The following is a 12149-nucleotide window of genomic DNA, read 5'->3' as shown; positions in this document are numbered from 1 at the left end:
TCTTCCGGATGAGGGCTGCCATAGCTGCAGTCATGACCTCCTCGGAGGACGAACAACATCACCAGCCTTGCCGGCCACGCTGTCCACCTCTGACACGTGGAACTCCACAACACAGTGCTGTGACACAACCACCTGCACAGCAGGAGGGAGGGCAACCGCAGAGAGAGATGCATTGCAGAAGGCACTACCCTCGCCACAGGGTCTACAGACTGAGGCTCAGCATCCTGGACCTCTCTGAGCAGCAGTGCACACAGAGGCTCAGAGTCACTCGACATGTAGTCGCGGACATCTGCAGCCTCCTTCATGCCGAGCTGCTCCCGGCTGGCCCGAGCACCATCTTCTTATCTGTCACTGTCAAAGTCACCACTGCCCTCAACAACTTCTCCGCATCCTTCCAGAGTGCCACCGGGGACATCCCCGACATCTCTCAGTCGTCTGCACAAAAGAGCCCTGCAAATACACCTACACCCACTCTGCAGTGACACAATGGGTGGCATCAGGTGATCCTCAGGAACGGCATTATTGCACAAACCATTCAAGATTTGCAAAGATGTGGCAGTAGTGGGTGACAATATAATATGTAATGTGAGTTGATCAGAAATCAAATATAAGTAAAAACCGTGATAAACCCTCAAACACCCTTGTGCATCCCTTTCATGCTCATGACACGTTTGCCGTACGCTTCCTACTACACATATGTGATGCATGCCCTGTGGCTGCAGCACAGGTAGTGGCAGGTTGGGTGAGGCTGACCATGAAAGAGATGCATCAGAGGGTGAGTATGAGACGGAGCCATGAGATTGTATGAGGATTGGGTTGAGTGGTAATGGTGGGATGAGTACTGGCGAGGTGAGTAGGTGCAGGTAAGATGAGGATGAGCTTTGAGTGGGTGTGAGGAGTGATGTGATGGAGTAGTGTTGGCAGTTCAGAAGGAGATGTGGAGTGGGTGCGGTGTTGTTGCAGACGGAGTGTAGGGGAATGAGTAAGTGTACTCACTTCAGCTGACCTACTTAGGTCATTGAAGCGCCTCCTGCACTGTATGCAGATAGGTGATATGTTGCTGGTGCTGGTGACCTCCTCTGCCACCTCGAGCAAAGCCTTTGTGCTGGCAGAGACAGGCCACTTCCTCCCGTCCGCTGGGGAGAAGATCTCTGTCCTCCTCCTCCTTACCCCATCCAGTAGGACCTGGAGTGAGGCATCATTAAACCTGGGAGCAGCTTTCCCCCTGGGCTGCTCCATATTGTAATTTTGGCTCCTTTCTGCAGCATCAGTCAGTGGAGGACTGCCCCTTTAAATAGGGCTCCTCCAGCTGACAGCCTATGATGCGGGTGCGCAGTCCGTCCGCTGCGCAGCTTTCCAGCGCGAATCCCGAAAGCCAAGGTAAGTGCCTTCAATTAGGCTGCGATCGCGTGCGGAGCACCCCGAATTCACTGGGCGCTTTACCCACGTGCCCAGTCGACCCCCCGCTGCCAACCCGCCTCCCTCCTAATATCGAGCCCATAGTATTTAAAGTAATACTTAAAGATGTGACCTGGAGCATCCAGATATCTTCATCATGGTAATTTTCTTCACCCTCTTTTGCTGTCAGATCCAGCATCATATAAGGGTAGGAATTATAGAAGTTCAAGTTGTGGGACATATTGCTATTTGGCGGGGGTGGGGGTTGCGGACAGAGTGTCAGGTCAGTCAGCTCAATATACTTCTATGAAGTCAAAAAAAGCAATAGACCTATTAAGACATTGCTGTGATAACTGATTCCCATACTAGGGCCCCGTTATTAGCGTGGAGGCGGGATGGCAGCAGGGGGGTGGTGGGGGGTGGTGATTGGGCGCATGGGTAACCCGCCCAATAAAAATGCCGTTTCCCACATGATCGCGAGTCAGTTGGAGCCACTTAATGTGGCTTCCAGGTTTGCCATCCGAAAGCGGCGCAGCAGACGGACTGCGCACCCGTATCACAGGCTGTCAGCTGGAGGAGTTCTATTTAAAGAGGCTCCTGGAGCAAACACCCACACACCACAATGGAGCAGCACAGGGGCAAGGGTGCTCCAAGTTTCAGTGATGCCTCACTCCAGGTGCTACTGGATGGGGTGAGGAGGAGGAGGGATGTGTTCTATCTGGCGGATGGGAGGAAGTGGCCTGCCTTTGCCAACAAGAAGGCCTAGCTCGAGGTGGCAAAGGAGGTCACCATTAGCAGCAACATCTCCCGCACCTGTATTCTGTGCAGGAAGCGCTTCAATGACCTAACTAGGTCAGCCAAAGTGAGTACACTTACTGATTCTCCTACATCCCGTCTTCCACATCATTGCCCCCACCCCCTAAGTCATTCTGCACTGCCAACACCACTCTATCATATCACTCCTCATAACCACTTAATGCTCATCCTCAACTTACCTGCACTTCTCAGCACTTCCTCACCTCCCCATTAGTCACCTGACCACTACCACTCAACCCAATCCTCATACAATGTCATGGCTCTGTCTCATACTCACCCTCTGATGCACCTCCTTCATGGTCAGCCGCACCCAAATCAATGCATTCATCGGTCGGCCACATCATCATCACTCACTCACGCATCTGTACTTTCTCCCCTTATAGGAGAAGAGAGCCCAGAATGCACGGAAGAGGGCAAGGACCAGAGCGGGGCCATAACAAATCGTCGTCTTCACAGACGCGTAGCAGGAGGCGCTGGACCTCAGCCGAACCCTCGAGGGCCTGTCTGTTGGGGATGCCGAGACTGGCACCCGACAAACGTCTGGTGACATACCTTTAACATTCAGAACACTCACAATATGAATTGATGTTAACATGCCTTGCCATCTTCAGCACCTCATTGCAACATGACAGATCTGTAATCATGCTTAATATTGCCTTCTGTTCTCTTACAGGGCCTTCAGCGACTGCTGTGACGGCAGAGGACAATTCCTCAGAGGACCTGCTGGCCTCTGAGGGTGCACCGTCACACTTGAGTGAGCCATCCACCAGCGCAGATACTGACACCTCGGTGGGTCCTAGCCCTCAGTTAGTTGGGTTGGCACCTGGTGAGTTATCACACACGTGAACACGAGCAGACACTGTTGGCAGGGGCAGCTGTGGAGAGTCTGCGTCGGCGGGAGCACATCTCTCCAGGCTCTGCTCAGCTGGATGCAGATGCTTAACCCTGGTGGCCATCCTTTAAAAGGAGAATGATCAAGGGCAGCAGCACATTTGCGAGGTGCTGGAACAGGTGCAACGTGCACTCTCCACAATAGCGCAGAGGATGGAGGAGTCCAACTCTTGCATGAGTGGAATGGTGGCACAGGTACGTGAGGCAATCTCTGAGATTGTGACACAGGGACGTGAGCAACTCCCTGAGATAAAGTCACAGGGACGTGAGGGCATCTCTGAGATAGTGTCACAAGGACGTGAGCAACTCCCTGAGTTACTGTCACAGGGACGTGAGGGCATCTCTGAGATTGTGACACAAGGACGTGAGCAACTCCCTGAGATAAAGTCACAGGGACGTGAGGGCATCTCTGAGATAGTGTCACAAGGACGTGAGCAACTCCCTGAGATACTGTCACAGGGACGTGAGGGCATCTCTGAGATTGTGACACAAGGACGTGAGCAACTCCCTGAGATACTGTCACAGGGACGTGAGGGCATCTCTGAGATTGTGACACAGGGATGTGAGCAACTCCCTGAGATACTGTCACAGGGACGTGAGGCAATCTCTGAGATTGTGACACAGGGACGTGAGCAACTCCCTGAGATACTGTCACAGGGACGTGAGGGCATCTCTGAGATTGTGACACAGGGACGTGAGCAACTCCCTGAGATAAAGTCACAGGGACGTGAGGGCATCTCTGAGATAGTGTCACAAGGACGTGAGCAACTCCCTGAGATACTGTCACAGGGACGTGAGGGCATCTCTGAGATTGTGACACAAGGACGTGAGCAACTCCCTGAGATACTGTCACAGGGACGTGAGGGCATCTCTGAGATTGTGACACAGGGATGTGAGCAACTCCCTGAGATACTGTCACAGGGACGTGAGGCAATCTCTGAGATTGTGACACAGGGACGTGAGCAACTCCCTGAGATACTGTCACAGGGACGTGAGGGCATCTCTGAGATTGTGACACAGGGACGTGAGCAACTCCCTGAGATACTGTCACAGGGACGTGAGGGCATCTCTGAGATAGTGTCACAAGGACGTGAGCAACTCCCTGAGATACTGTCACAGGGACGTGAGGGCATCTCTGAGATTGTGACACAGGGATGTGAGCAACTCCCTGAGATACTGTCACAGGGACGTGAGGCAATCTCTGAGATTGTGACACAGGGACGTGAGCAACTCCCTGAGATACTGTCACAGGGACGTGAGGGCATCTCTGAGATTGTGACACAGGGACGTGAGCAACTCCCTGAGATACTGTCACAGGGACGTGAGGGCATCTCTGAGATAGTGTCACAAGGACGTGAGCAACTGTCTGAGATACTGTTACAGGTAGGTGCGGGAATGTCTGCGATGGAGAGAAGGCTAGCCTCCATTGAGCTTCAAGAACGGCTCACAAATTAGTCTGTTCAGGCCCTGACAACGGCCGTTCGGACTCTCAGTGAACAACATTCTGCCACCTTAAACTGGCAGGCATATACACTAGAACTGGCCTTACAAAGCTTCACACATGTCCTCCAAACTGTTGTCCAGCAGAGTGGTAGGAGTGATGTGGGGCCTGGCCCAGGGGAGGGATGATGGTGAAAGGGGACATGGAAGTGGGGACGCCACTCAAAGCGCTCCCACATCTCACCCGTTTCCCCCCTCTCAACCAGTATCCATAATGCTGCATGCTCCCCAGGCGGCCGAGTTTGCCCCTGCACAGGTGCAGGTGGAGCAGTCTTTGGAGGGGCCCTCGCGGGCACCAAAACCAAGAGGGCGTAGGCCCAAAGCATCTAATCGGTCAGGGCATGAACAAGAGCAACCTGCCACTACCTCTGCTGCAACCACAGGGGATGCACCACGTAGAAGTAGTCGGAAGAGAAAGGCGAAGATTTTGTAAGCACGACGGTTATACACAAGGGGGTTTGACGGTTGGTCGTGTTTTTTTATTTATATTAGCTTTATGTTAAACTCACATTAAATATTATTATTGCCACCAATACTACAATGTCTTGGCCATTCTTGACTGGCTTCTGTAATAGGGCCCTTTCATAAGGTTCACCATGAACGGCGACACTTGTTGCCATCCATTGGGTCATTCTACAGTGGGTGTATGTGTAGCTGCAGGTCTGATTTGTGCAGGGAGGGGTGGTTGGGGGGGGGGGGTTGCTGTTGTGGGCGCTGCTCTATCCAGTGGTGTGAGGACTGGACTCTTCACACTGTCTGACGTTAGGAGAACCGTTCACATATCAGTGACTCCCTGGCCTCATGAGCAGCCAGGTGAGCCGCTGCTCTGCCCATGGGTTGCTCCTGCTCCTGCTCCTCCTCCTCCTCCTGAATGTGGGTGTCAGATGTGGATGCGGCCTCCTCAAGCAGTGCTCCTCTCTGTTGTTGCCCTCTGTATTCTTGTGCAGGTGCCTGTGGCGCAGCACTATGTTGTGGAGCTCCACGTGGCGGAGGTGAGGCTGGTGATGTTGCTCGTCCTCGGATGTGGTGGTGAATGCAGCCAGAATTTTCAGTCCAAACACAAAGATTTTGCAGGCAAAACTTTGTCTAAAATAACAGAGTGCCTTGCTGCAATAAGTGACCTTTTCACCCCATCTGTCAAATAAGAATTTGAATCTCCCACTGGCTGCTGGCTGAAACACACCTGTTGCAATATGGAATGTTTCCCACAGCACGGGAAACACGCTGAGGATGCTTCAAAATCACACCCCCGCCAAAATGTGGAGAAAATTAAGTGCTTCAAGTACTTAAACTACCTCAACAACTATGTAAATGATCATCCTGCTGGCTTTAATTGCCGGTGGGACTTCTGTATTTAGGAGGCGCGCGCCAATGGGGAACCCGGAAGTGTGCGGGTTGGAGCCAGGCTCCGAACCCGAACGGGATTTCCCCAATTTTTGGAGCCCCCTCGCCCCCAACCCACCTGCAATTTCCCAGAAAAATTGGGCCCTAGGTGACTGGAGACAATGGCAATGAATATAGGCCAGTCCACATCGGTTTTCTGACCTGTGGATCCTGAAGAGGTGATGGGAGACTTGTTTTTAAAACACTCAAAAATAAAACGTAAGTTGGAAAAGAAAAACAAAATATAGAAAGAAATTGAGAGGGGGTGAGAAAAATAAAGAAGCAAAAACAAAAAGCTAAGAACAAACTTATAAAAGGAGGAATAAATGGCCCATAGTGAAGCTGGTTCAAAAAAATCTGTCTTCTTCTTGTGGCTGTATGATCTTGGCTTAAATACTAGTTTCCGGACAAATTTCAATGCACAATGAACCCGGTAACCAAAAACCCTGCCACTGAGCAACAGATCCTGAACAGTAAAAGATGTGATTTTAATGATAATTAAGCTCCTCTGCTTCATTTACGAAAATGAGTGAGACCCTGTTCTTTTCATATCTGATGCAAATAAAGAAAAGAAAGACTTGCGCCTAAGATAAGGCACCTTTCATGACTTCAGGACATCCCAAAGTGCTTTACAGCCAATTAAGTACTTTTGAAGTGTAGTCACTTTTGTAACATAGGAAACGCGGCAGCCAATTTGTGCACAGCAAGGTCCCAAAACAGTAATGAAATAATGACCGCATAATCTGTTTTAGTGATGTCGGTTGAGGGATAAATTAAATGGGTCATTTTTCGTCTGTCTGCTATACTGGAATGTGTTCTTCAACAGGTGGGTGATATGTTCTGCCAGATTACCACACAGGCAGTGAAGACAAATATTTACCCCAGAGTGTTTTAACCAAATGACCTATTTCATGCTCAGATTGTTTTTACATCTTAGATAAATATTACACTGATGAATGCCATGAAATAAAATCTGGTTTTGGTAAATTATTAAGGCAAATATTACCATAAATCACCTTCACAATGATGGATATCACACATTTTACCCACTAATAACATCATTTATTTTATTTCATTTCTTAAAGTGAACAGCTTTTAAAATCTGTTTCAAAGCCCTTAACCGGAGATTCACATACTAGACTTTGTATACTTGTTTTTTCTTTTCATTTCAGAATGTGCTTTACATTTTTCTAATGTATTTACATACTTCTGTCATGTGAATGTTGAATGAAAAACAAAAGAAAATTCAACGCTGTATGCTGAGCATTTCAATTTTAGTTACAAATATGTCTTTCAGCCATCCAAAGGTTGCCATATCACAGAAACCAATTCAGTAAGTTGAGACAGGTCATTGCAATGTCGGTACAGTTTACAGATCAATAAAACTGCCCCATTTATCAGTCAGTGGTTCTTAATTGTCTCCATTTTCTAACCAAAAAGTAAATCATCTGTAGAGCACAACAGTTTCCACAGTTTCCATGTTGTTCTTTTCGCTCTTCCCTGTAGATTTTCTGTACTGAATTGTGGAACTGGATCAATAAGACATTTCCATTGTAGTGAGGCCAGTAGGACGTAATCTCGGCATCAGTTGTTTGAAGAATGATGTGTAATTCAGAACAAAAATGGAGGGTGAAACATTACACACACCATTTATAACTGGGAAATTAAATGTTTAATTTTTTTTAAAAACCTTTCATTAGTATTATTTCTTATTTACAAGGAGCCAAAGAATATGTGACCCCTTTTTAACGGAAGGAGAGGAAAAGAACTGTTGCCTTTGTTTGTCTTGACTGGTTATCTTTGACCTAGCATACAGCTAACTCAGATTTTGGTTTTGCAGATGGCAGGGAGCTTATTAAGTCACTGCAAATATACTATAGCTCAATCACATCACATAAAAAGGAGATGTTACACAGAGATCACAGTGTTTCTCATGATTCCGTATTGGAACTCATGATGCTGGATTGTGAATCACTAGAATCTTAGTGAATTAGTTAGGCTATTTAGTGCAGTAGCTCAAACCTCATCCAATTATAGTCATCATGGTAATTTTCCTCACCCTCTTTTTCTGTCAAATCCAGCATTTCTCCTGTGTACATTTATTCTTGACCTCCTGAATCCCAGTGTGGATTTTGTTCAATGTTAGCTGGAGTATTGTCTAGCAGAGCCCAATGTATTTCAAGTTATTTTGAATGATCACATCAGTAACTGCATCAAAAACAAACTGGATGTTACTGGTGTCTGTGGCACAGGTAAAATGGGAGTAGATCTCCTTTGTCTCCTTGTTGCGGTTCAGGTCCTCAAACTGCCGCTGAATGTAGACAGCAGCCTCTTCATATGTATTCTGACCCTTGTACTCTGAGAAACACACCGTCAATGGAATTCGTTTGATCTTTTCTGCAAGGAGATCTTTCTTGTTCAGAAACAGGATAAGTGAGGTGTTGATGAACCAGTTGTTGTTGCAGATAGAATCAAAGAGACGCAAACTTTCAGCCATTCGACTCTGAAACAAAAATGTAATAGAATTGTTAAAAGCTGAAGATATTTAGTCGCAAAAAGTACAGACTGGGATTAAGGTTAGTCATTTTCCTAATAGAATTGTGGTGAAATTGGTCTTCAGCATTAGCAATCCAGCAGCCTGTTTTACAACCCCGCAAGATTTTCTTTTCTATATTTAACACCTGTCGTCTAGATTATGAATTAATGCATATTTACAGTTGCTCTTAATGCATGATTCCATATTTATAGTCTATCATAGATTGATAATAAAGCGGTCAAGTGGTTTGATGTGGCAGCTGATTTGTTATCTGTGTACAGGCCCACTGCCTGAGCTCCACTTGCACCTTTCTGGAGGCTGGTATGCCTCATCTCACTGGATGTACCCACTAGCTTCCAGACATATGCCAGGTCCCGTATGAGCCAAGGATGTGGTAACTCCCAGAGTGAGCGAGTTCTTGCCCCTAGTCCCGCCCTCTCCAGATCAGTGGTTTTGTAAAGGGTCATGTGAAGGCTCCACCTTTTTCAAGGTTGAGTGGGAAATTGTAACGATAGTTGGGACCCACCCTGTTTCCGAGCCATTCTGCCAAACTCATGCCAGAGTTACGATTTAAATTTATCCTCAATTATTAATTAATTATAATTTAACTCACAAAATGTTCTGTTTTTTCACAGTTTGGTCTATTTAATTTTTAGATTTCCCTATCCCTTAAAGAAATGCCACAACAGTCATGTATTGTCATATGCTGGTCCCATCTGCATGGGTGCTATCATTTATGAGTAGTAATAGTAATCTGTCATTATTGAAAATCTTGTGTAGGGTGCGCTCTTCCTGTCTACAAATCTTACTTCCAGTTGTCATGATTTTTGGTCACGCTTTTCTGTCAACATTTACCACTCTAAATTGCTATGTCATCAATTCCCAATCAATTTTGCAGTGTTAACTGTAATGATGCAAATTCAGACTCTGACTGCTAAGGTGGCTTTGTGGAGTGAATTCTGAAGTCTGTCTCCCAACTGTCACCATCTTGTATATAGAAAAAATCATATTGATTAACTGACCTTGGGCAATGCCAGAATAATGCTTGTAATAAAAAAAGGGACATTTCTTTGTTCTTGAATGGATATGTTTGGTCAAATAAGTTAAACACAGAGGTGTGCTGCAGAAATCTTTATTTATTAATCACTGCAAAAGTACCTTGTTTCCATACTTTCTTTTTAAGAAAATAAATCTAAACTCTGGTCTTTTAATCTGATTTTTATGACTTTATTAACTTTTTGGTAAGAGCCTACAGAGTGAGACCAGCAGTTTGAGCTCAGACTGGGGGCTTGATCTCGGAATGTTCAGGAGCTTGGAGTCATGGCTGTAGAACAACACATCTGCTTCAGGTTAGGCCGAGCCAGGGAGTGCCTTCTGTGGCTGAGGCTCTGGGTCTTGCTGGGCCAGGCAAGGGATATGTGAGGGGCAGCTGAGGGTTCTTTCTCATTTCTCGGACCGACCAGTATTTTGTCATTTGGCAGATGCTCTCTTCCTGTTACCATCCCAACAAAGGAGGAGTCCCCAGTTCCTTTGTGGTTACCCTCCCTATTCGAGTCCAGCCTCACCAGTCCTGAAATCTCTGCCACTTAGACTTACTGTGGGCATTTCATCTGTCAACCAGCTGTTGACCTCACCTCTTCAAGACAAGAGACCAGGGAGAGGCTTGAAACACTGAAAAGGACAAGAGCAGCAATGTTGTGGAAACACCATCACCTTCAAGTTTCCCTCCAATTCACACATCATCTTGACTTGGTCATATCTTCATCATTGCTAGGTCATTATCCTGGAATTCCCTACCTAACACCATTGTAAACAATTTTACAACACCAAGTTATAGTCCAGCAATTTTATTTTAAATTCACACGCTTTCGGAGGCTTCCTCCTTAGTCAGGTGAACGATGTGACTAAGGAGGAAGCCTCCGAAAGCTTGTGAATTTAAAATAAAATTGCTGGACTATAACTTGGTGTTGTAAAATTGTTTACAATTGTCAACCCCAGTCCATCACCGGCATCTCCACATCATAACACCATTGTGGGAGCGCCATCACCACAACGACTGCAGTGCTTCAAAGAGAATTGCAAATTTCAACCCTCCTGCCACGACTGAACTGCTGCTGTGCTCCTTCTAGGCCCAGGAATTTCAGGTGCTATGTTTCTTAGAGATATATGGCTGAAAAGATTGAAAGAGCTGCTTGATTTATGATTGCTTCAACTTTGGTTGCTAAATTATTTAATAGCTATATATGAGTTCTTTAAAATAGATCCCTAGGGAAATCAATTTATAAATGAAGTTGTGAGAAAAGCAGGAGTGTTTTGACTAACTGTATTTTAACCCTTTCTGTACAATTCTGCTCCCCTCTCAGGAAAAAACCCTAAAAAAATTCTAGCTGAAATAAGCAGAAGTTCCTGACTGGTTTAAAATTAAAATAAAAAATCTTCACATTACAGATTCAGGCTAAACTGTGACATTGATCACAAATAGAATAAATTTGTTGTTTAAGGTTATTTCAAATGCATTGATATTGCAAATGAGTATTCATTACTTGAAACGTTGAGTTCATTTACAACAGCATGTTTACCTTATAAGGAGAATTTGATGGCTATTGAGAATTACAGTTACAAAACAGTGAAGCCTGTACTTCCAGTCAACTGCATAAAAAATGTGCTTTGCGCAGACAGTTTCTTTCAGAACTGAGCAGTTTATTTAAATAATACAAGATTTTTGCCCCATTCACTTGGGCACAGCCACAAGTTAAAATATGGTAGGTTAGCAATGTAAATTATGCAAATTACAGCTCATCTGGATGAAGAAATGGCTCTCTCATTGCCTTGATCATAACTGGCTTCATTTTAAAGGGCATAATCGTATTTAGATTCAAAAGTTGTTTGTCTCACACAGGCAAGTTGGTTTATTCAAAATGGTGACTGCTTAATACATATGTATTTATATGTAGTCTATGTTTTCAGAACAGATTCCAATGCTGTCATATACTATGAGGTTTGTTTGAGTATTTATCAACCAAGGAATCTGTTTTGGTGAATCAAAATGTAATTTGTTGGAGCTTTAAGTAATTGGTATTAATTGGGAAGTTGAAACTTGTGAGTCAGTAATTTGGACATGGGACAAGAATGGGTATAAATCGCTCATTACTATTTCAGTGCAACAGATCCATCTCGGACTCCTCCCGAGATCCCCACCATCACAGAAGCCAGTTGTCAGCCAATTCGATTCACACCACTTGATATCAAGAAACGGCCGAGTGCACTGGATACAGCAAAGGCTATGGGCCCCGACAACATCCTGGCTGTAGTGCTGAAGACTTGTGCCCCAGAACTAGCTGCGCCTCTAGCTAAGCTGTTCCAGTACAGCTACAACACTGGCATCTACCCGACAAAGTGGAAAATTGCCAGGTATGTCCTGTTCACAAAATGCAGCACAAATCCAATCAGGACAATTACCGCCCCATGAGTCTACTCTGAATCATCAGCAAAGTGATGGAAGGTGTCGTCGACAGTGCTATCAAGTGGCACATACTAACCAATAACCTGCTCACTGATGCTCAGTTTGGGTTGCGCCAGGACCACTCTGCTCCAGACCTCATTACAGCCTTGGTCCATACATGGA

General features: G+C 45.8%; 2 protein-coding genes across 2 annotated transcripts in view; one reads left to right on the top strand and one right to left on the bottom strand.

The window, feature by feature from the left end:
* rsph14 (radial spoke head 14 homolog) overlaps positions 1–12149 on the top strand; it is a 710550-nt gene that overhangs the window by 125115 nt on the left and 573286 nt on the right. The window lies entirely within an intron of this gene.
* The window catches only part of gnaz (guanine nucleotide binding protein (G protein), alpha z polypeptide), a 198066-nt gene continuing 192957 nt past the window's right edge, over positions 7041–12149 (bottom strand). Inside the window, exon 2 of the mRNA XM_068005519.1 lies at positions 7041–8491. Within this exon, the coding sequence (XP_067861620.1) occupies positions 8147–8491 (345 nt within the window). The 3' untranslated portion in view covers positions 7041–8146. The remainder of the gene's footprint in view (positions 8492–12149) is intronic.

The sequence above is a fragment of the Heptranchias perlo genome, chromosome 25, assembly GCF_035084215.1.
Source record: "Heptranchias perlo isolate sHepPer1 chromosome 25, sHepPer1.hap1, whole genome shotgun sequence".
Taxonomy (NCBI): domain Eukaryota; kingdom Metazoa; phylum Chordata; class Chondrichthyes; order Hexanchiformes; family Hexanchidae; genus Heptranchias; species Heptranchias perlo.
Note: the sequence above shows the minus strand (reverse complement) of the source record. Positions and strands in the feature narration are given on the sequence as shown.